Source organism: Falco cherrug, chromosome 5 (genome assembly GCF_023634085.1).
Source record: "Falco cherrug isolate bFalChe1 chromosome 5, bFalChe1.pri, whole genome shotgun sequence".
NCBI classification, from domain to species: Eukaryota; Metazoa; Chordata; class Aves; order Falconiformes; family Falconidae; genus Falco; species Falco cherrug.
The window spans coordinates 67,035,208-67,061,166 of record NC_073701.1 but is presented as its reverse complement, the minus strand read 5'-3'; the positions used below and the strand labels follow the sequence as shown (position 1 = coordinate 67,061,166).

Genomic DNA, 25,959 nt, shown 5'->3' with positions numbered 1-25,959 from the left:
TTACATTTGACTTCATAGTTTACAAATAGACAGTTAAAGCCTTTGATTATTAACTACAATGATAAAGCTCACCCATGGTGGTAAGGAAGTATTGGTCATGAGTGACAGATGTATGTTTACATGCTTACAAGAAAAATCTTCATCAGTAATGCCAAATCTTTCAAATTACAGCAATTCATCAAAATATTGTTCATTCCCAATAAAAAAAAATAAAAAATGACACCTCAAATTCTTAAGAGTTGGTGCATTAAAGAAGTCATGAAAAAAATCACAAAAAAAATTGCTGTGTTTTGACTGACCTTCCAAAATCCATGAAGTGTGGATTGTTACGCTTTTCTTCCACCCTTATGACTAAATTGTTTCTACAGTTTTTAACAGATTCCAGTCTTAGTTCAGCCTGGGAAAAAAGGCTCATCCTATGGAATTTGCTGTAGGCCTGAAACCTCATGGTCTAATCTTGAAGTCCTTCTCAACCTTTCCTCAGACAGAACTAAGTAAATAAATTAACCTGATCATGTTCCTACTGTGGGATCAATGTGAATTTTATTTGCTTAAATGGAAGCCAGATTGTGCCACTGAGCACTTCAAGACTAATGGTTAGTCCTTGTGCTTCTGGCCTATTCATTACTTTGCCTGGATAATGGAAAGTCCTACGGATCCTCACAGTTTTATTGAAAAGATAAATCCATTACATAAACCCTTCCCTGATCAATGTCGATCAGAGTCTTGGATGTCCACCAACAAAGACTTATAAAGTCAGTTTTACAAAGCTAACATTTCCATAATGTGCCAAGATTAATGGGAAAAAATAATAATTTTTTCTTGGATCACTGACAGAACACCAAAAAACAGACACACTTTTAACCCTTCATCAAAACTGATATGACCTGAGAAAGGTATTTGAGGCTGCCTTTCTAGGCCTTCACTGGGAATTCTGTAATTTTCAGTGATCATAAAATGATATTTTAAAACCAAAATAAAAGTCTTCAAAGATATTAATATTTTATTTATTATTTTATATTGTATTCGAATTAAACACTTCTGACACTTAGGAAAAATATCCTAAAGAAGTTTTTCTTTCGATGTATTCTACTATACTAACTTCTACTAATCAGAGGCACACAGCTTACAGAATAAACAGAATTAGTTCCTCCCTAGACTTCAGAATGTATATCCTTTATCTCTGTAGGTATCAATTTGAAAAGGGTAGAAGACGTAGATGTAAACATGGTGAATAACAAAGAATCTTTTAACTGACATTTGAAAATGAGGCTGAGACCTCTAATGCCATTGAACTCTGAAGGAAGGGATGTTCCTTCAGTCAGCTGAGCCTTGATTCCAGCTCATGGTGGCCATGACCCTATAACAGGAGATGACAGCTACACCACATTCCCTCCAGGACTGGTCTTCCAGTCTTTCCTCCAATGCCTGGAGGTTCCCTTCTTCTTCAGGGACTCCAGTCTTCTTAGAAAGCTAAACCAGCTGCTGGTATGGAAACAGTATGCCCCCAGTGTTGCCTACATTCCCCCATGTAGGTTGAGCCAGGGTGCACGTCCTTGAAATTGTTTCGTGCAAACCTGTTAGCAAAGGCTTTCACATCCCAGCATCCTCTTCTTCCCAACTAAACATTTAAAAACCTGCTTCCACCTCTGCAACTCACATTAACACAGCAGCCTATAACAGTGTGGCTGTTGATTAGAGTAACAAGGAAATTTTATATACCTCTGATAAAAGTTTAAAAACTTCTAAAATCATGACCTTGAAAGATCACTTGCACCATCACTAATTAGAACCAAATTTATCTGGATTAAATTAGGAAAAAAGAGAATCTTTTGTTCTGTATCTCTTCATGTATTTTAACACATCAGTTAAAATACCCACTTCAAGAAAATAATAGTGCGTGACTTGGCTTTAAAACTAAATGTCCATGCTATCGTAGTTTTATTACAGGTTATCTGACCCAGTGGTAATATAGCTTGTGATGAATTCCTCAATTTATGAACAATTAAATTTTAGCAATGTATTGTTAGCATCAGGAAACAGAATAGATGTTGGATGGCAAACAGGCTGAATAAAATGTATATGTTTCGATAAATGGCATATAAAACTTTTTGACTTCTATTTCTAATGAACTCACCCATCTGCTTTCAATAGCCAAAACTATTTTTGGTATCAGATCATGCACACTGATTAACTTAGACCACACTAGCTCTTGAAAGTTGAGAAATTAGTTTATGTCTATGTTCTGTTACCTGCATTCTATCACAAGCAAGTGGTGAAAAAACCAAACTACATTTGAATATGTTTCTCTATCCAGGGAATCAATTTCAACAATATTTTTGGGTTTTACAGTTTTAAAACAGCTTCACGTATCTGTGTTTTTTTCTTTTAGTCCAGGCAATAAACTAAAATAAATATTTTTTCCTCTCAAACCAGAACACAGAATACTTGACTGACAGACAGAAAATACAAACATACAGAGGAAGTTTACCAGCTAAGCAATAGATAATTTCTTTTGAATTTGTTTTTTTTTTTACTTCTGTGAAAAGTGTCACTTGCTAAAAATGTGAATTGGTTGTCATGTGAGTAATAACTGGCTGACAGTCAAAGAAATGCATGAAAGGTGCTGCTTATTTTCTACTCATTATGTTCTACTCCTTTATTCATAACATGAATTTTATATTTTACACAGAAAGGACTGTTGATGAATAATAGGTTAAGTTTGCAGTACCTTCCAGTTTGAAGCGAGTACACAAAACATGCCAATAACAAATGAAGGAAACCCACTTCTAAGGCAGAAGCAGCCTATTTATAGAAATCCCTTGCATTAAGTTTTTTAAATTGAATCACATGCTTCAGTCTGTTTTACTTTAAGAGTTTTTATCTAGGAATTCTTTGTTTTAGAAGGAGTTTGTATTTGGTTTTGCTAATACTTTGCTTTTAACAAAAGGGCAAAAAAAATAAAGGTATCTTTCAAGTGGTCCCAATTGAACTTTGATGTATTTTTCTTGAAAAAAATGCTAGCTAAAAAGTATGCATGTATCACTTGAGTTAAAAATTATTTTTGAGGTCCATGGGGGTGGATGGGTGTTGTTCATTTAAATAAAGGAAGAATAAAGTTTCTATTCTTGTTTTAGCAGAATTAACCAGGCTGTGTTAAAATTTAAATTTTAGCAATTATTTTGCAAATGCATGTTAAGCTGAGGTTAGACTGGAAGATGGGAGGGGTGGTGAAAGTCTGTGAAATTGCTGAGTTGACTTTCACTGGAAGATACTGGTTTATCAGTACATGTACAGCAGCATAAAACCCTGCAACGAAGACAGGGATGAGTTGACATGTAGTAGTAGTAGTAGTAGTAGTAGTAGTAGTAGTAGTAGTAGTAGTAGTAGTAGTAGAAGCTTTTCAACAGAGGAGAAAAGAGTAGAAATATTGCCAGGATTTGTCAAACTGCAACTTCAGGTTGTCTTTAAATCTAGAATTAGTCAGCATCTGTAAAAATCCAGTGGTGTTCAAAATATATAACATGGATTTAGAGGATATGCAAAAGACCATTGAAGAGTAAAAGAGAAGATCCTTTTAATGTCAAAAGTGTGAAAAATCTCAGAATTATGCCAAATGTTCTTGTGCTGGGATCTTTGCCAGTCTCACTCATCAGTATTTGTCTCACCACTCTCCTTAGGCTAGGTGACCTGTCTGCTCATGCTTGATACTTGTCTTATGTTTAGTTTAGTAACACTTCAGGGTAAAAATCAGATTTAATTCCTGTATCTGTACACTATCTTTCATGAAGCAATATCCATCCAAGACCGGAACTTCCATTTTCTGCCCCCAGGATCTCACAGATAAAATCAGTGATAATTTCCCCAGTATATGGTAGAATGCCATACCAGCAGGTTAGTTATCTATACTAACATTTTATACCTGTGTCAGACAGAAGGAAAAGGCTTCATAGCCAAACTTCTGAACATTTAGGACTTTTAAATGTCAATCCTGATCAACCGCAACATGTAACAAAGCATTTACTCCACACTGATGGATTTTCCAAGGTTCACTACAGTTGGAAAGGATAAAAGCATCACATTTTGGATTAGCCATCACCATAATTAAAAAGAAAACCAGCCACTCTGAGACATTTTCCCAATGGAATTCTTAACGGGGGATTTACGACTAATGTAACTCGTTAGTTAGGGTTGTGAAGATTGTTTGGAGCATTACTGAGACACTGGCAAATTCTGTTGTTTAATCAGCCCTGTGTTATTTAAAAAATAAAGCTCACTACTAGTGTTGGGTAACTTTAACTTCTACCAATGCTGTAATTTATTCTGACTTTTCATTTCACTTGCCAATATTTTACCCTAAATCATGACCATGTATTTTAACGAGGCAATAGCCATGCTTTATATGATGAAGCCTAAGGCAAAACTATGCCCAGCTCTGAACCAGCAGAGGTTCCTGCATCAGCCCCAGCTGCCAAACTATAAATTTTTAAGAATCATTTTTCAGAGTTACGGTACCATTCAATTTATATCTATCTCTTAAGCGGAACAAAATTTGCACTTTGAGGGAGACTAACAAGCAAAATTCTTGCTTTTGCTATAATCCTTTATAAATGCCAGCGAATGTCATTTGAATGGATCAGTCCCGTTTATTTTGATGAGGGGGTAGGAAGCCCTGTCACTGAAACCTCCACTCAGATTAGCCACAAATTGCAAATTATTTCCCTCTTGAACAGTTTAATTCTTGCTGTGTTATTTCCTAATATAAGGATGCCACCTAGTGACAATGTCTGCTTCTGAAATTGGACCTAAACAATTTCTAATCTATGTCCACAAGGGAGTGAAATATATTTTTCTTAATGTTTAGTCAGTTAGGGGGAGTTGCACCCATGCATAACTAAAAGGTATAATTATTGCTGGGATTTCATAGATAGAATGTCATAGATACCTGATATCAAAATTTTACATAGGTCAGATAGAGATAGGCTGGATTTTTGAACATATGCATGATCTAGTTGAGCCTAACTACATATAGATTTTCAACAGTTATGATCAATCAGCCTATTATTTTTAGTATTTTCCTATGCTTGATTGATTTGTGAATGCCACCTAAAGCCTTTGAAAATGGGACCCAGTCTCTGTTCCCATCAATTTTTCAGGAAAATATTAATCACCAGTTGTGCAGGATGGATGAGATCTCAGGTTCTGTCCCTACTCTGGTGAATATTTTAAGGATAAGAAAACAAGTTACTGCTGGACCTGGGGAAAATAGGCTCTTTTTCTCTCTCCAGTGAAAACCTAAGCCCCTCAGCCAGCAAGTTATACCCACACTGCAGTTATTTCAGGTAAAGCGGAACAGCTCCAGTAGGCTGGCTGGAAAAAACACTCAGCCTAATAAAACAAACAACAAAAAAAATTACTTCTTAGATAGCAGGTACTGCTTCTCTCTCCAGCTGGGGAGATAACGGCACCCAGCCCTCCGGTATTTTCAGTATGTGCTTCACTAGTGAATCTTTTTTTCAGCCATGTCTTGCCCAGAGCCAAATGTGATAACCATGCTCAGGAAAGGCTTCCTGTCTGAGGTCCACTCTGTGGATTCAGGCACGGTTTAGTCTTGAACCCTATCCCCAGCCCAAATCAGTGGGTTGGTGCAGCTATCACTATTCTTCTCCTTAGCACTGCATGCTCTGAAACCTACTGCTGCCTTTTCATTCCTTTCTCTGGCTCCTGTTATTCCTGGCTCCTCATAAACCCAGCATGTCCCTCCCAGTTCTGGGACCCAGCAATGTGCTGCTTCTCATTAGCAAGACCAGAGCATGTCTAGAAGTGCTCGAAAGCAAACCGCTGGTCAGAGTCTTGGCACTGGTGAAAATTTAGGTACTGAGAAGGGGTAGGTGTCTCTAGGGCCAGGCATTAACTGCACAGCAGTGAGGGCTTTGACCTTAGGTGCCTGACGTGGCAAACGTGGTTAGATGTTAATTGAATGCCTTCATGTTGTGTGTGTGAATCTATCGCAAAGTTATTAAGTCAGATTTGAAAATGTGGCCATGTCCATGAATGAGATTTAAGATTCTTGTCCTTGTGCTGTTCCAACTGTAAATGTTGCCGTGCTGGTAGGAAAAATGTCCATATGCTGTTTAGACTATATGTCACTTAGTGACCCCTTACCTGATTTTGATCGAATATTAATGAGCCATCTTAATAATGCCATTCCTAGCATATGCATTCAAACGACTACATAGAGTGTTACCAAACTGTTTTGTTTTGGGTTTGTTTCTTTAATGCGTGGCCTGTAGGTGGCGAGCTTTTTACTGGTCTCTACAGTGACTACTGGGGAAGGGATGCTGCTTTATTTCGCACCATGAATCGCTTGGCCCATCTCCGAACCGAACCTGATAGCGAGCGCCTATTGAAAGGTATGGGAAGGAGGAACCAGAGGTGTTTTCGATGACTAGCCCATTTCTGTTTAACCAGAAATAAAAGTTATCGTTCATGCCTATGTACATACATTTGGAGGTGAATTTGTTTGAACTATCTTTTTAGCATGAAACTTTTCATGAAGCCCCTGCCAGGATGAACAAATTGAAATCTTTACTTCAATTACATATTGGATTTAACAAGTGGAACTTTTAAATCCTTCATTTCTCACTTTTAAAATTGCTTTTAATTTCTACTTTGAATATTCTGTATTATTTCATGATATGCCAGATATAATTAAAATAACATGTAAAAATTATCTATTTAACTAATGGGTGCTTCTAATTAGAACAATACTCTCTTTTTGTAGATGAGATCATTTTGTCTTCATGTTGCAATAAAACAACTGAATCTTTGCCAGTTTGTGTAGGAAAGAGATGTCATGCAATAATGGACAATAATAAACATATAATGATCATGCAATTAAATTGAATAAAAAGTTAAAGCAGGTAATTTAAAAGAAGAAAATTAAAATATGCCACAAGAAAAATAATGAAAAAAATCATGTGCTGGGAAATTTAAAAATTGTTTCATACTCTTAAATGTGAAATGTAACTGACAGAAAGCCAGTGTTGAAATTTTTGTGAAATGGAGAGTCAGGATCTTGATTTGTTTAGCTCCAAAAGTATTGCAATGTTTCATCATAACCGTGATGTAATTACCGCTGATGTTTGGCAAGGACACTCAATAATTGCCTTTTGTGGTGATTCATATGGTGGTCATCATCTTTTCACTTAAAGGACAGACACCGAAGAATTTTCTCCCAAATTTCAAGGCGGTCTTCTCTCAAATCAGAAGAGAGAAAATAGTTCTGCTGCATACTTTTTCCAAACACAAATATGACCTAAGACTTGAATTAAATACTTTTTTATTGTTGTTTAGATCATTTTTACATCTGCTTTACCTCCTGTACTTAGAGCCTTGCTAAACTGAGTGTTTAAACTGGCTACATAACGGTAGCAACAATCAGGTGGATGTTTACAATACGGAAGTGAAGTTTCTCTTCTCTTCCCACTGGAAGATTTCATTGTGTTAAATATAGAATTCTCTAAATTATGGCCTCAAACTTTGTTCTTCATTTTGACATTTCAAATTTACAGAAAGGGAATATTTTAAAATTTATATTAAAAACACTTCAGAAAATCAGAAAGTTGTATCAATGTCTTAAAATGCAATGTCTGTTTTCATAGAGGACAGGAAGTTAGAAAATATTTACGTTACTCACTGCTTAAGAAATCTTACTAATTGTATGAATGACATTGTCATTTAAAGAACTTGTGAAAATTTTGCTACAATTCAGTGAGATGAAATCACAGCTCTGCTTGGTGTGAGATTAAAAGGTATACAGACACGGACTGAAGTCTGAACTTAGGTTTCAACTTTTTAGCAAAATGCCAAAACAGGAAAAAATTGGGAGGTTTTTATTTCATGACAAAGATACACAATGTATCTTCTGTCTATGAAGATATATGTTCATATAACATCTTTTAGCAGAACTACCAGAGCTTTTCCTTTATCTAAAAGGCTATTTGTCCAAAGTTGACATTCCTACACCTGGTTTGTATGGGTTCAGAGATTGTTATGTGAATATTAGTGCCAGCTTTCAGCTTAATCCAAATTAAAATATATAAGCCCCAGAGAACAGGACAGGAAAAAGGTCTTTTTCTTGCACACATACAAAGGAATATTGATTTGTGAATTTGAGCTATAAAATCGGTTTGACATTAATGTATTCCACATGTTCTATAGATACCCACCCACAAAAAAACGTATCTTTTTCCTATTTCTATCAGCCTATTCCCCCTAGGTAGCTCTCTGACAGATAGATCCCTGATTCTTTAATTTAATTTATTTCTTTGCTACCAGATGATTTTAAGGATTGAAAAAAATAAAAGAATGTTTTAATAAACTGGAATTGAAATATTTTTTGTTTTCTTTTAAAGAACCCAAATTCGTTAGCTCATACATGATTCCCGATAATGAAGACCATGATGATAACAAAGTATATTTCTTCTTTACTGAAAAAGCATTAGAAGCCGAGACAAGCACTCATGCCATATATACCAGAGTGGGACGCGTATGTGCGGTAAGATTTTTTTTCTGATTCCCCAGCTAAATTAAAAAAAAAAAAATATTCCTTTCTTTCTCTCTTTCTCTCTCTATGGCAAATATGGCATCTGTTAACATATGTGAAAGTAAGTTATAGGTCTGAATGAAAACCCTACATCTAAACAGCCTCAAACATTAGAAAATTCAGAAGTGATCTGAAATCTGGGCTCGAAGACAGCTTTTGCTGAGAGAAGAGCAAAGCCCAGAAATCTTATACAGCTCCATCTCTCTCTGTGCTGATAAATGGTAACAGCAATAGCAGCTGCCCACAGGGCTTTTGTACCATCCATACTCTCAATTCAGATCAAGGCTCCATCGCCCTTAGTATTGGTTGTGGGTCCTGGGCCTCTTGCAGCTCTCACCACTGACATAAACTGATGTCACCTTACATTCCTGGTGACAGGACCAACCCAGCCACCAGTCCTTTCATTCCCTTTCGCCTTCCTATTCTGTCTGCAAGGAGCAGACTTAACTCGCCTGTATTTGTGCAGGCTATCCTACCACACAGCTGGATAGGACAAGAGGAGATGGGCACAGATTGAAACACATGGAATTCCATCTGAATGTAAAAAACTATTTTCTTGCTGCCAGGGTAGTTGAACACTGACACAGGTTGCCTAGAGTTCCCATCCTTGGAGAAAGTCAAAACCTCACTGGACATGGGCCTGAGCAATTTGCTAAGCAACTTGCTTAAAGCAACTTACTTGGAGCAGGCAGTTGGATTAGACGGTCTCCAAAGTCCCTGCCAAATTCAGCTATTTTGTGATTCTGTAAATTTTTTAAACCTCTTTCTGATGTATGAATGACAGGAGGGGTGCAATCCTAACCGCCTACAAAGTGCTTTATAAATAGTAGCCAATTCATGTTTTCATTTCATATCCCATTTCTCTTCTTGATGGTAACTAAGGCAAACTGTGCAGGCAGGAAAGTAGAACTGAACTGTCCAGCAAATTATTATTGAATCCAGGCATAAGGTTTACCAGAACGAGCCATAAAAGGCCCAAGGAAAGACATCGCTTCCCTCCACTGCCCTGTACGATTATTCCTTTCCCACTCAGGCCACGCTCCTGGTGTGTTGATCCTATCCCTTTTTGGCACCCTGGCCCCACAGACAGGACGGAGAGTTCGGCCATTGCTGGAGAGAGGCACTGTTAACAGATGATCTCCCAAATCAAGCTACCCATAATTGCTCCTTTTCTGAACAACTGATGAAGTCTGGGTGCATCCCTTTTCTATTAATTGAACTATGGTAAGGCTGATGAGAGGAGCTCTCTCTTTCCCATTGGGACTGCTTGGTTAGAAGAAGGAATGAGACATTTATTTCTTAGCATCTGATTTTATTTCTGAAAAAAGAATTGCATTCCCCCTCCTAACTGTAGGGGATATACTCCTAAAACTATTGGGCAAAGAGCAAAATACAAGTTAAAAATCTTCTGTCACTTCAAGGTATAGTATATATCGCATATGCTCACCAGCATACTACATCTTAACATTTCTTAAGGAGTGCCCATGTATAACTTAAACCACCTGAAATATGCAAAGTACCAAATTGCAGCCTAAGACATTAACGTTAACAAAGCCAGTTGGCTCTCAGAATTCAAGCCTGCATCAAGATCTAAAGTATAATTCTTTGGCCTATGTTCTGTAGATGTCTGAATAGATTATTTTAATAGTTCCCTCTAGTCTGAAATGTATTGACCTGAATGTCTTATCTCTAGCCATGGATTAAACCAAAATCCCACAGAGCTTTCTCTTCCACTTGTCCAAAACTCCAAATCCTTCAGCATCTGGGCATTAGCTTCACAGCCATGTGCTATAACTCAAATTTGATTTAATGAATACAAAAAATAGCTTTGATTCAAGAAGTGGCTTTTTCCCCCAGCTCTTACATTTTCCTCTGAGCTGTAACAGATTTCGCAACACAGAGGCACCTACTCTGTAAATTTCTACTTTTCTAAGTAAAACAGATCTCTGTTTTTGTAAGATCTCAGTGTGAAGCTGAGGAAATACATTAATTTCAGTAGTTTAGAATGAAGTTGTGAGAGGAGTTTTGCAAACCTAATACAGAGCCTGCAATAATCCGTTAGACAGTCAGCCTGAACATGAGGACATAGCTTTGAGGATGCCGCCCAAAGATTACAAATTGATTACTATGTAGCATCAAATGCCTCTTTTTCTTGACAGGCTGACAGTCACAATAGCAAGACAAAGATGAGACAGGCATAGAAAAGCAGGTCTTATGTAAAGTTGTTGAGAAATTTTTAGAACATCACGTAGATACTCACCTCAGACTTGCCCCGGCTGTACCAGCTCTATGGATTCAGGGCTTCAGTTTCCACTCAGCTCCTAAAGCAAAGTTAAACTTTGCTAAAAGTTCTCAGTACATCCAGTTAACAAAAATGAGAAATAAAAAAAGCTTTACAACAGCTGTATAGTTAAAACTATCCACAGATGCAGCACAGAATTAAAGATTTCTTATAAACCCACAGCTCTTAATGAGACCTGGATTTGATCAGCACAATCCTACTTGAAAACTGACTCCAGAGAAATAATACTAGTAACAGACGTGTGGTTTGAAAATGCATGCTTTTGGCATTAAAAGATACAATGAGTAGCAAATTTTGCAAGGATGTTTGTGCTTCTAGACTTACTCATTCAAATTACCATCAGCATTTGTTTCTTTCCATGCAGAATGACATGGGAGGCCAGCGAATGCTCGTGAATAAATGGAGCACTTTCCTCAAAACCAGGCTAGTTTGTTCTGTGCCTGGGAGAAACGGGATTGATACACATTTTGATGAATTAGGTAAATATCCTAGACTGCAACAAACTTAAAATCATCATATAAAACATATCCTTTCATGATAACACATCTTACTGCCAAATCTTGTGCTTGTATTCATTAACAGGGAATGGTTGTTAGCATTTTGTATCCAGCGTCTGTGAAGTTCTATACACACATTAACTATCTATACATAAGTTGACTATCATCAATTATGCTTTTAAGTATTGCATTGTTCTTCAAGATTGTTTTTAAAATCTGCAAAAAATTAAATTGCTTATACAAGTAAAATGAGATTACACTCTTAACAAGCGATGAAGTTTCTCTTTTGGGGCTGAGAAAAGTAATTTTCTACCAATAACATTGCATTTAAATTTTACAGAGGATGTGTTTTTGCTGCAAACTCGTGATAACAAAAATCCAGTGATATTTGGCCTCTTCAACACTACAAGGTAAACAATTGGAAGAAATAATAGCAGCAATAAAAGAATGTTTGAACAGCCTGTTGGAGAGATAGAAGTTGCATGATAAATATCCCTTGGCAAATATGTAGTAAACAGTTTAATCCCTGTTCTATTCACAGTGGGCTTCCGTGTTAATGTAAAAACTGCTCTGTGACACTCAGGGGCTTGAAGTCTCATTCAGTGATCCAGTCTATCTGGATCATATATTAATTAAAGTTTTCCCTGCTTGAAAATTTCCTGGTGTCAAAGTATATGCACTCCTGCCTGCTTATAATAGCAGCCTAACCAGAGGCACCTGTCTTCCTTCAAAGCTCGACTGTAATTCAGGTTTAAGGAGGTAGCAGCTTAAACTCCTACTAACTTCTTAGTGAAGCCCAAAACACCAGCTGTAGTGCTGCTGGTGGCCTCCTTTTCCACTCAGCCTGGTTCAAGGGCAAACACGCGGTACCTATTTCTTGGCAATCCAGCTGTTTAGGATGTAACTTGTAGAGAAGAGCAGCTGTGCTTTTCACTCTCCTGATTTTTTTTATTTTTATTTTTATTAATAAAGCAAGGCAGATCTGGTCCTCTAGGGATGCAGGCACCTAGCACGTCCTACTGCCTCCCTACACCAGTACAGAAAGGTGGGCACACAATTGAAATTATCTTGATCACCTTTTGGAGTCTTTGGAGAGAGTTTCTTTGTAGAGCACCAACGCTTCTTTAAAAAGTAATGAATCACTTCTCTGGAACAAAGTAAATAAAATTTAAAAGTGAAAAAAGATACTTTTATATGATTGATCTACATAAAGTGATCAACATTTCAACTAACCAACATTTCCACTCAATGTAAACAGACTCCTGCTCATTTCAGTCAGCACTGGATGATTCCCATCTTTCCAAAGTAACAACAGGGGAAAACTTAGAGAAGAAAATTCGTTAACTGCTTAAGTCACGGATCAAAGACATATAAGACCTAAGTGCAGTTCATTGGGCTTCCTCTGCATTTATAAACAAGCAATTTAAAGCTTGTGTTCACCATCTTCAAATTTTGGGATAACAACACCGATCTTCTCAGAGAAATGTTATAAATATACATCCATTGAAAACTTGGTAAAGAACATTGGACACAGCAGATATAAGAAAAGCATACAGGAAAGAATAAGTAGGTTTTTCTCCCTGGATACTGTTGAAATGTGATTTAGTTTTAATTACACAATAATATCAGTGTTACATGTACAGAATGTGACATACTGCTTTAATAATGTCTTTGAATTTTTCTTCGTAGCAATATATTTAGAGGATATGCTATATGTGTTTACCACATGGCAAGTGTCCGAGCAGCTTTCAATGGACCATATGCTCATAAAGAAGGACCTGAATATCACTGGGCTCTATATGAAGGAAAAGTACCTTACCCTAGACCTGGTTCAGTAAGTACGATCTGTTTTCCATTGCTTTGCCATGTAAATAAATTTGGGAAGGAAAGCCAGGCTGCTGCTAATGTACAAATCTGCCTGGCTTCATGGTCCAGGATATAGTAATTTGGATGCATACATACTTTAGCATTTCTGGAAAAGTGTGGAGTGGTTCAGCAATAAGTTTAATCAAGTACTAGAACCACACATTTCCCATAGGAAAATAGCGGAATTAAGCACATAATGTTTTCCAAAATCCTGTTAACAAAATTCTGTTCAGATCCTAAGGTCCCAAAGTCAGGACCCCAGGCAACAAGGATAGAAACAGAATTTCTAGAAAGTGAATCAGATGCTGCATTCAGAAGCAGTAAGTGCATTAGCTGGGAAGGAACCTCACTTTCTATTGAGCCTAGAATAACAGTTCTTCTAAATTTGGCTGCTGTTGTACTATTTTGCATCTGAACCTTGATAACTTTAATCTAAATGCCAAAGAAATACATGAAAAATCAAAATTTATTTAAGTGCCTTGAGGCAAGTGTGAGGTTTTTTCCTTATGGCACTTTCTGGGGACAAACTGTCCCTATAGACTTGACATGGGAAAATAAAGCCAGGCTGGACTGGAAACATATACCTATAGTTACATTGTAAAAAATATGTACTTAAGATACATGCAATTTTTTCCAATGTAAATAAGATTATTACTAGAAATAACAAGCTTACACAAGGGAATTAATTTTCTTCCTGTTGCCTGCTGAAATCAAGACACTTAACAAGTGTTAAAGGAAATATATTTAAATATATATATATACAGTATTTCAAGATCAGTTGGTTCTGATTCCTTTTATTCATCTCTTTTTTAAAAAGATCAAATTTCAATATTTCTATGATTTAGAAAGTGAGCAGGTTAGAAATGAGACATAGATTTTAACAAAAGTAACTAATCAGAATAAATATGTTTGTAAATAAGAAGTAAATCCTCCAGAAGACCTGAGGTCTTTCTTTCAAGATTGGTTCTTTCTAGAAGCAATGGTCTAGCAGTCTCACAGTTCGTTAGCTTCCTTTCAGACAACACAAAGTGATATTTATTACCCTTAGATCATGTTTCTGAGCTTATTAACATTCTTGTTCTGTACCCTTTAAAAAGAAGATAGAAATACTAAAACTACATTGCAAAGACTCAAATTCAGCAAAATTGCTCATGCTTTTTGCCAATTTTCACACAAGTTTCTTTACAAACTTCTTTTTCTTTCAATGGACATTTATTAAAAATAAGAAAAAAGGCATATTTTGAAAATGCATTTAATCTGGCAACTATTGTCACATGCTCCGCAACTACAGGTGCTGTCACATAGAGAGTTGCTCCTGCTTGGCACTTAGATTTTTCATTTGGTAAACAGAAATTCTGGAAGAAATCATAAACTTATTACTTAGAGTCAGGTAATTAATTTCTACAAGGAATTCCTGATTTCTATGTTGATTTCTGCAAGGCATCACAAGTCATATTCATCTCAAACTCTTTTCCTTTCTTCTCAGGTGTTTCAGAAGCTTGTGCCCCTGTAGGGTCTTAGTCTGGGACTCTCACATCCCGGCTCAGGGGGTGAGGACACTGGTCCTGCCTTCAGTGCCTGTCGGTGGGGTTGGAGGGTGCCCTTTGCATTGCAGGGGCCGGTCAGCATCTCACAGAAGGGGCACAACCAGGGCCCCCCTCACCTTTCCCTTCCTTCTGCGAGTCAGCAGGAGCCCCAAGGGCCAGGCTAACCCAGACAGCATCACAGCCAGGATTTCTTCTTTGCCCCACACCTTTTGGGAATACAGCTCCTTAGCCACCCACCCATGGCAATTTTGCTATCTGTTGCAAAGCTGCTTTTATTTACACTCCCTGAAGGTCTGCCCCTTATCATGTCAGCATCGTGCAGATTTTTGACTTTGTGAGATGCAAAGACATTTCTAACAACTGTGTGGCTAAAATCGCCCCCCCCCCCCCCAGTATTCAAACTTCACCTCTTTATCTTCTGGCAGGCTGGGGGCTCACTCTCTTAGCGGAACAAAGAGTTGCTGGAGCATTACTTCCAGTGTTGTTTTCCCTTTGATAACTGAATCAATATTCCGTTTTATACTAAAAGCAATCATTTGCAGAAATAAACATTGCATACAATTCATTTATCACTGAATCGCAGGAATGAGATGTGGAAAGGCCTATTACCTTATCTGGTCTGTGCCAGTACAGCCTTTCTCCCTGTAGTACGATTTCAAATGTGTGTTCTCTCACATTTTAAATTAATGTTTTTCTCTGCTTCTCTTGGGGTTAGAGACAGAAGTTAAAATGCAGAAGTGGATGCTCCAAAAGAGAGATTATCTAGGCTTTAAACAATATGAATATGGTTTGACCATCTTGGCCAATAAACTACCACTGTAACAGTGCTGACATTAATACTATTTTTTATTTTGTTTGTTTGTTTGATTGATATAGAACAAAGTCATTCGTATTGAGTCAAGATAGAAAATCAGATAAGTAAACGGTCACATTTTTAGCAAAATTATTCAAAGGAATTATTGGGGGTTTATTTGACATTTTATACAGCAAATTTACATCTTTTTGCAGTTTTACCAAATACTGAGACAGTACCATGCACACATTGCAGAGTGGCTGTGTATTTTACAAAGATGATATGGCCCAAGTTATTTAAGTGGCATTATTTCCAGGCAGTAAAACACCTCACATACATTATTTGGACTAGCGTTAAACACGGGCATGAATTCAGTATTAATGACTACAATCATTACATTGATATCTCCTAGCACTGAAGATTAAATTGTGATTTTTTGGCAAGAAGCAGAGAACACTGAGCCAGCGCTTCAGCAAAGCTGATGATGATGTACAGAAAGGCTGCCCTAAGCTCCACTCAAAGTGCTTCCCTGCTTTGGCTCCGAGTGGCTGCCTTTGGGTCAGGCTGGGCTGTAGCCTCCCCAGCAGGCAAGGCATGGGACCTGAAATGGATATAGGAGATCGCAAGTAATTTTCCCAATGTCATAGAACAAGTTAGTGGAGGAACCAGATCCTTCTTCTGTGTTAATTGATTTAATCATGTTTGTCTCTATATGTTGCAGAGCACACCTGAGGATGAAGTAGCTGGCTCTGCCAGCTAACTGGGGATTAATTGGTTCATTTTTGGCTGCTCATTTAGAGCACAGTTTAGAGGTCTTTCAGGAGCATGAAGAAAAAGCATGGTTTGGTCTGTAGCCCACAGTGTTAGGTTTCACACTCCAAGAAAAAGTCAGCATATTGGTAAACCGAATCCCACTACCTATCTTATTAGAGGAGTGACAGTGAGAAGATGCCCAAAACGACCTGCCATTAGGCATCTCTGAGAGTCAGCACTCTTTGATCTTAGCTATTGAGTGGGTAAAGATGGAGTTTATAAGGAACGAGAGTAGAGCTTAAATAAACAGAAAAGCACCATGAAAGAGCTTAGAGCTAAATAAACAGAAAAGCACAAGCTCTGCAATCTGCTGCTCTCCAGCCTGCCTGGAGCACAGCTTCTGCTGTAGTCCCAGCTCGTGTTCTGCTGATTCTTTTAGTGCATTTAGACTGCGCTGCTTCTGGGAATGACATCAGTTACCCCAAAAATGGTGTTGATAGACTTCAGAGATGGCTGCGTCTACTGTTTCCTTTCTAGACTGCTTGATTTTATTCAATTAAAAATTAAAAGCCTGTGAAGTATTATTTTTATTAAAGCGCTCCAGGGCTAGAACTTACCAAAAGGAACCTGGCAATGCCTATTCACTTGGTATGCAGTGCACTGAAAGCAGAGGCTTAGCCTGTCTTCATGCTCTAGCTCTGTCTCTTTATTGCAAACAGCCAGTGATATTCCATCACTAGGTTGATTAGACAATTACTTTAAAGTCAACACTGAACAAATACTTTCCTGTAGCTAAGCCCCAAAAGTGGAAACAAACATTGCCCCACTTGACAAGTGCAGGAGTTTGTTATTGTCAATTACAGTTGACCACAAGTTTAAAATCACTGTTTCCAGTAAACATGAAGAGTATTTTATTTCATTTTATTGACTGAAAAATCCAGTTTGAATAGGGAAAGGCTGCTACTGTGGCTTTGCTTAAAATGCTTCTTAAAACCACACTGTCTTATGAATATTTGGAGAAAGTAAATGATTACTGAGATAATTTCCAGCTTGATCATAAATGGTTTCAATTAGACATCATAAAGTAAATTGGAAATCTAGAATCTATGTTCAGTTAGGGAACACTATATCCCTCACAAAGCATCCTAAAATTAACTTCTCTGTTTAATGCATTAAATTATCCCTAATTGCACATTTGACCGTAGGAGTAAGCCTCTTTTAATCAATCATTGACGTAAAGTCTATTTGCTTTGCAAAACGGTAGATTGATCAATACAAACATTGGTATTTCAAGCTGAAATGTGATATATAATACTGTCATCGTGAGTTAGGAATTAGAATCAAATATAATACTGTTACAATGCCCAAGATCAAGAATTACTGTTTCTGCTGGCATCATTTTTAAGTGTGCTTAGTTTCTTACGGTAATAGATTTTGCAATCAAAACTAATAAGACTAGAGATTAATTTCAAGCATTAGTATTCTGCTGACTTCACATGTTTGTGTCTCCACTGGGACAGAAAACCCCTTTCACCTGACTCTGTCAGTGGCCATTTTGATTACACCCTCAATATGAATTTGGGGATGAACTAAGCACTACAATTTTTGTCAAAATCTAAAAATGTCATTATTTATTCTGCTCTCAGTATGCCAGAGGGGAAGGAGCTCCCTCTTTCTAAATGTGACAATGCCAAGGCTCTGTTTAGCATTCCCTTTCCTGTCTTCTCACGATTAATAATCCACACATGCATAGGGTTCACCATCCCAATTCCTGCTGTGGTCTTCTGTGCCTGTTTTTACGCCAGGTTTTCTGTAGGCTTGTCATAACCCCTGAAAACAAGACCAGTCTCTGACAATTTATTTGGCAAACCTTCGGGATAATCTATGTTTTATGTTTTTGCAGTGTGCGAGCAAGGTGAATGGCGGTCTGTACACTACCACTAAAGACTATCCTGATGAAGCTGTCCATTTTGCCAGGAGTCATCCACTGATGTATCAGCCCATCAAGCCTGTTCATAAGAGGCCAATACTAGTTAAAACAGATGGGAAGTACAATCTTAAACAAATAGCAGTGGACAGAGTGGAAGCTGAAGATGGGCAATATGATGTTTTGTTTATTGGCACAGGTAAATTAAAGAAAACAAGACAGACATTGTTTTAAGTTTTGGGTTGTTTTTTTTTTTTACCTCCAGGATGAATTAAATTATGTATAGTCCAAAAATAAAAAAATAAATACAACATCTCTTTATAACAATCATTCTTTGCGTGGCTGTGCCAGCCTTCACCTTACAGAGGGGGTTAATCATTCTAGACATGTTTCATTGTGCTGATAAAATTATATAGAAAAATAATGGTAGGGAAGCACTTAAAGACTAGGAAGAGAAACTTAAGTACAGGATTCCATTTTTCTTTCTTTCTTTCCAAACAAGAACTTTAAATTAAAAATCCTGAACAACTGGCCTTATTTTTAAAACTTCAGAACAAAATCATGTATCTCAGCATAGCTCTGAGCTGAGCCCTGGAGACCTGAGAAAAACAAAAGTGATACAATTTTCAAAAATAACAGTTCAAGTTACTGGCTTTATTCCATGGTTTATTTTACCCAATTTTGGAGACCACAAGTCTAGCTGATACCATTAAAAAGAAACTGCCAGCTTCCAGATTTGGGTTACAACACAGCTCAAGGAAGGAAGAAGGAAATACCCAAGTTTCTTAAAAAGAAACTCTTAGAAGTTTTCTGCCAAGTTTTCTTGTCTTTCTTTTGTGCCATTTTCGTAGGGAGCTTGTTTAAAGAGGATTTTTAAAGAGGATTTTTAAACGTCTACCAAACAAATATGGCTAAGGTAAAATATATCATAGACCTGCCCTAACTTCATGCAACCAGACAAAAAAAAACCCCACATTCTAATGACATTTGAAAAAATAAGAAAACTCAAGAAAATAAGAGGAAAGCCTGGAACTAGACAAGACTTTGGTCACAACTAATCTGTCTGGAAAGATACCAAGGATTCATATGTTCGTATTTTATCAATTTAACAACAGGAGTGGTATCACAAATCATTTTGACCATTTTTTCTAGGAAAGCGGTTACAGTGAATTATTCTCTACTAATGAAATTCCTCTGATAAACACATTTCAGTGTTCAGAACATTCAAAAGAAATGTTTGTACAATAGCAAAGGCTTATTTATATTAGGGCTGTTTTCTAAGCATTTTTTAATGGCCTCAGTATGGTCACAGTACTGGACTTAGTGTTGTCTAAAAAACATTGTGTCTTTTGTCATGTATTTCTGTACATCAGCTTTTATAATGGTGCCTAGATTTTTTCAGATTTTCCATTTGCATATGTGATTGAAATCTTGTATCAAATACTCTTGTAGACAAGTTCTCTGCTCAGTGAAGTTGAATCTAAGGGGACTTAAAGAGTATGCTTTAGACCTGTGCTGAACTGGCATCCAACACCTGCTTAGCCTTCTTGAAATGTCTAATCTCAGGTGACAAAAAGTTCCAGCATAGGAATTTGGGCTTTAGAAACTCTAAAACAAGTCCTGCAATCTCTGCTCTGGCAAAGGTCCCATCAAAAAACTCACTATTTCTCTTGGCAATATAATGTTAGAAAGGGTTAATTTCTTTTTTGTCCGAGTCCAACACCTGCTGTGTAAGACAAGTAAAGAGTCTTACCAATGAGCAGAAGTTTTCTAAGGGTAGCAGTGCAGGTTAGAATGGTTCATCAAAGATGAAGCCTGAACGTCAAGGCTTTCACATGTCTGTTAGCAGGATACGAAGAGGGACTTACTTAGGAAAATCAGAGCTCAGAATGCAATTTCTTTTTGCTGTTCCATCACAAAATGGATGCCTTTGGTTAGGTATTCTCTTTTAGAAGTGGTGTAGGACCCCATTTTAATGGTTCCTCTTTATGTTTGCCCCTTTGATCTTTTGCTGAATATTTTCCCCAGTGCTTGTCTGCTTAATATTTCCCCTGTAAATCAAAGGTGACTAAAAGTAACAGAAGAAAGAAAGCGATATTTGCCACTGTTGATGAGTGAGTTTTGGATTAAGAAAGGCAAGACTATTCTAATAATAGTCAGCAAGACAATACTGAAGTGGTGGAAGACCATACGCCCTTTGCGTGTTTTAATTTCCTGCAAGAGTCATAGTGACAGAGAGGCTGATAAATCTAGACTCCAATGTGCCTTAGACTTTTTGAACGTGCAGCTTTCTCTTGGTTCATCTTCCTTTGATTAACAACTTCAGACCAACAGCAGCTCAGTGCTTCCCTGGAGCAGGGTGAGAACTGTGGGCAATGAGCCCCTAAAGGTTTTGTGTACTCTTGCCTGGAGGAACAGAGCTGCTGCTACCAACTAAGGAGAGTTAGTCACTTCCTAACTAGTGTAAAAACTCACAACTTATAATTAAAGCTATTTTACACTCCCTTGCCTTGATGGACTCAGCTCCTGCCTATTCTCATTTCTTTTTTCTGAAATATAGTCACCCTTTTCGATCCTTTTACAGCTCACGAAGGGGTTATGACCCAGAATTTGAAAAACACAAGTCAATTAATCATATAGCTTGGGATGTCACAGTTGACTTTTATTTGCCAGGGACAAATTGTCATATGTGTTTATTTTCTAAGAATAGGAGTCCTTAACAATAAAAGCAATATGCAGTTACCTGTACATATTTGGAAATTTCTATGCATTATCACTTTGAAGAAGTCATTTAATGTATTTGAAGGCCATATAAATGTTTCCACCAATTATAACCTTTAGTTCTGTTTTGTTTGTTTTCTGTTTAAATTTATTCCCAGATAATGGAATTGTACTGAAAGTCATTACAATTTACAATCAAGAGACAGAATCAATGGAAGAAGTGATTCTTGAAGAGCTGCAAGTATTCAAGGTGAACTGTGCTGTATATGAAGCATATATGAGAGTCTTGAATTTTCTGCAGAACTAAAATTTCTAAAAATATGAGGATAGTCAATTATGTAACAATTACATGCAAGAAATTTTCCAACGATCTAGTTATTTTATGACTAATCTTCATTTTCAGCTGAAGTTTTCCTGAGGTGGAGGTACATAGCCCAAGTACTGAAGCACATTGCAGCAAACCAGGACTACTGTATTTCTATTTACATGTTTGGAGGTTGTAGTGTGGCTTTTAATTGGAAACATTGCAATTACCCCTCATATCCAATTAAGTATTTAAAAGGGTAAAATTGCATGTGCAAAGTAAGCTTCAGTGAGGTCCAGATAAAAAAAAAAAGAGCAATCCTCAGAAAGAGTGAATCAGTTAATCTGTCTTTACAGTGGGCAAATCTGAGTCCTACTGAGGCAAAATGCCATTTTGTTCAAGAATAGCCCATGACTAAAGCTCAGTATTTGGTACATGGCAAACTAATATACTGAAATCCTCTTAGCGAGTATTCAGTTCCTATCATGTTAGCCACATAAAGTAAGAGGCTAATCTACTTGGATCCATAAGGAGAATCCAACATCCAAATTTAGATGTTTAAACCTGGTACCCACATTTAAGGCCTGTGACTATTGACCTGTTGCCTGGGGGAAAATCACAGAAATCGCCCCTCTTGATAAAGCTCCTTTTAAATACACCTATTAGGGGCTATGTCTTGCCATTGCTCTAGGAAATCTGAGCAGAGGGCAGGGAGGACAATGGTAAAAGAAGGAATTCCTGCTATTTTTATCTTATCTTCAGTGAATGTTTTGTTATAAAGAACACTCCACTTATCACTTTCAAGTAGGACAAAAGAGATTCAGTGGTCCAAGATCTGATGTCATGTTTGACAGGGAAATTGTAGTGTTCCTGTGGCTCTGATAATCCTGAATTAAGTGTTGACTGGTTTTAGACTCTTTTAAAGCAATACTTCTGAAAGTCACAGTTTCCTCACATCTTTCTGTAATATCAGAACTTAAAGAAAATCAAAGTATCAAGCAAAGCTGAGTATAATAAGTAAAGATCAACATTATTTTATTCAATTTATTGTCATAATAAGATACATTTTTTTTCTAAGTAAGGAAATATTTCCTATTTTCTAGGTGCCAGTTCCTATTATTTCTATGGAAATCTCTTCAAAAAGGGTAAGTATTAGACAAGTTTGAAATGTGAAGATTGTGACTCAAATGTAACAAAGCTATAAACTGTATAGAGATAGATAGATAGATACATATATACATACATATATACATACATAGATAAACAGAGGTATGTACATCGTCTATAGTGAGATCTGTTCTGACACATGTAATCCTTTTGTAATATAAACTTATGGTGATATGATCTGTTCCTTTATGAAGCATTCATATTTTCCAATTCTAATGGTATATCTCCTTAGTTCACGCTATCATGCATATCAAAGCAAGTAAAACCCAATCTGTTTCATGAATTACTGGCGTAGTAATCACAGTGGGGATTAGCCTGGTGTATGTGGCATCTCACAGAAAAGTTCCTTGCTGATAAATGCAGACAGACTTCAGCCCCACGGGGCTATCAGTGCAAAAAAAGCCTTGCTGGCTGTCCCACATGTTCAGTTGCCCATGAAAGGCAGGGCTGTTTGGATCCAACTGCCTTTTGAGTTTCTGCTAGTTTCTGCCAATATAAACACCCAATTTATTGCTCTTGTAGGTAGATTCTCATTTGTACCATATCATCATATCATCTCAGGATGAAGCCATTACAAACATCCCAGGATAGTTATATTTTAATAGATATTAAACATCCAGCACAATATAGGTGAACATAAATGTAGTGATACGCAAGTAACAAAGAGTGAACTTGCATTAATTGGAGCTGTGAGTGTGCCCCAAAAGATCAGTTAGTCTGGGTGTCTAGTCAACTTGCATTCTTTCTGTAGGTAATGCAGAAAGACAAACTCACTCTGATGGTGATTCAGAGGAGGATCTTAGGTGTAGTGTATTCTGAATTATTTCCTGGATCAATCTGGGTTTTTGCCCATGGACTATGAAAGCAGCTCTCGAGACTAGATTGTCTAACAACGCACCTGAGTGATTATTTCGAGAAAGACTTCAGTGTCATTTCAGATATTTGCCTTACCTTTAGCTCTCAATGAAATGTCATGGTGAAAGGGTTGTGCTGGAAGAGTAAAAAGGAGATACTCTATAAAAAATGAAGTAGTCTTTCTCCATCACATCCAGCTCCCAAGTGCTTCTAACTCTGCTAATTCAAGAAGTATCTTGAAAATCTGGAGAGAACCGTAAAAATGCCACCAAAGCAATCCAGTGCTTGAAGAATAAACCTGATTGTGAAAAGTGAAAGTAGCTTAACTTTTTCAAGATATCAAAGAGGAGACAGAGAGAAGAGGACAGGTATAAAATTTTACCAGAGTGACTTCCTATTGTATGAGTGTAAGGCTTTTTAAACATTGATGGCAAAGCAATGTCAGATTAAATAACCAAGCTCACCTTGTTTGATATAGATAAACTTAATCTGGAAATAGGATAGTTTTCTGATACTGAGGACAAGTAAATGTTGGAATATGTGTTAGGGACAGGTTTAGCACTAATTTTGTCTTTAAAATAAACATAAATATAACTTAGTTGAGTTTATGTGAAAAAAGTTATGTAGCTTGAGCATTTTGGCTGGCCTCTTTTGAACTTGGAGTTAGTGAGCCTGTGGAGACCTCCTTGATAGTTTTGTCTCATTACCCTAATAACACTAACCAGTCTTCACCAAGTCAGTGGTACAACAAAATAACATGTTTCATGGCTGAGCTAGTTATCTGCAGAGACTGGGAAGGAATGTTCTTCTTTGATGTTCAGTTGGCTAGATATCGGATGCTTTTTGCCCTCCCCTGATGAACCAAGACTTAGAGCAGTCTTTACCCCTGCTAAAAGATGAAAGAGAAAATCCCATGTCATATGTCTCATTGAAAGTGTTCATGTCTTCTGGGACATGCACACTGCAGCCTTTACAGACAAGAAAGAATTCCCCTCAAACAAGGTTCCCAGGTTTCTTCTTCATTCCAGTTGGCAGATTGAGTTCCTGCTACTGTCATCTGGTTTATCTCAGCCGAAAAACTCTTCAAGTACTGCTGTTACCAGATCTCCTAGTCTTCTCCCCTGACGTTTCTGAAAGCTAAATTTCTGTGATCTAAACAGATATAGAAGGTCTAATTAGGAAAAAGAATGAATTATCTGTATTAAATTTTGTGGTTTGTGACAGATAAGTGACAGTAAACCAGATTAAATGAGCTGCCAGTGTGTTCCAGCTTTAAACAATTTTAAAATGTCAGATTTTGAAAGCTTGGTCTAGGAGCAGGAATATGGACTAAGTTAGGCCATTAGGATAAGCACAGCTTAAATGTTCATAGGGAATCCTTTTTCTGACTGGTAAAACCATGGAAGAGAGCTGTGCATAAGCAGTTCCTATTGCAGCGCACACTGTGCTCAGACCGTTTACCTTTACCAGCAACAAGACTTTTTCTAAAATACCTGTAAATCCAAGCTGTTCTCTCCTGAATTTGTTATACCAGCATGTCAAGAATTAGATTGATCATCTTTAATTTATTTGAAAAGGACATTTATGTGAACTCAGAAGATTTAAACAGTCTTAGCACTAATGATGAAAAAAACCCCAAACCCTACAAATAAGTATTAAAGAAGAAGATTGTGAGCAGTTAATTTGTAAGGAAAGGCTGCACAGCACCAGGAGACAAAAAAAAAATATATCTATCTCCTGTGCATGGAGGGATTATACAAATCATAGTATGACTATGCACGTGTATATGTGACCGTATTGTAAGCAGCCACATCAAGAGTTAAATTTACTCGGGAGCTCCCATTTTAAGATTGAGGTGGCTTATAACTTTTGCAAATTCGAACTTCTTTGTTTAAAGCTTTTCATGTCAAGATTTTTTTGCAGGTCAGTTAGGTGACAGGGAAGTGTAAAGAGGGAGGCACTGGAAACTATCTTGAGGAAGAAAAAGAAACCTAAACTGCCTATTCAAAAATAAAGCTTACAAAGCTGAAACTCCAGAAGCGAGGAAATGCCAAAATAAATTGTTTATTTTACCTTCTTTCTGTTCCTCCGTGCTCATGCAGGAGTTTAGTCTGTAATTAGATATTTTGCTACAGAGCAACTCTGCCTCCCTCAGGGCACAGGCTGGATGCACAACTGGCGAGCAACGATAAAGCTAACATTTGTTTAGTAACTCCATTGGTAACAGAAGTTTTAGCAGAAATTCTAGGAATTTAGTTGTATGTGATGCATTTTTTTTCAGCAACAGCTTTACGTTGGATCTGAGTCAGTCATAGCCCAAGTGAAGTTCCACCAGTGTGACATGTACGGCACTGCCTGTGCTGACTGCTGCCTCGCGCGAGATCCCTACTGCGCGTGGGATGGGATCTCCTGCTCCCGATACTACCCCACAGGAATGCAAGCAAAGAGGTGAGAACTGCTGCTTTCCCTCACAACCCTTTTTGCAAAATACCTACGTGAAGAGTTCCTACCACAACACAAAGATATTCATATCTCCCCCTCATAAAAACAACTGAGCAGTGAGAAAATGTGTCAGATATTTATTAAGTGCAACCCTTAGGGGACTGCAAAGGAGCCGTA

General features: G+C 37.4%; 1 protein-coding gene across 1 annotated transcript in view; it reads left to right on the top strand.

The window, feature by feature from the left end:
* SEMA3E (semaphorin 3E) overlaps positions 1-25,959 on the top strand; it is a 145,235-nt gene that overhangs the window by 106,044 nt on the left and 13,232 nt on the right. The window contains exons 6-14 of the mRNA XM_005443743.3: positions 6,294-6,413; positions 8,418-8,560; positions 11,275-11,389; positions 11,748-11,817; positions 13,097-13,241; positions 18,270-18,492; positions 21,173-21,264; positions 22,422-22,463; positions 25,622-25,788. Of these exons, the coding sequence (XP_005443800.1) occupies positions 6,294-6,413; positions 8,418-8,560; positions 11,275-11,389; positions 11,748-11,817; positions 13,097-13,241; positions 18,270-18,492; positions 21,173-21,264; positions 22,422-22,463; positions 25,622-25,788 (1,117 nt within the window). The remainder of the gene's footprint in view (positions 1-6,293; positions 6,414-8,417; positions 8,561-11,274; positions 11,390-11,747; positions 11,818-13,096; positions 13,242-18,269; positions 18,493-21,172; positions 21,265-22,421; positions 22,464-25,621; positions 25,789-25,959) is intronic.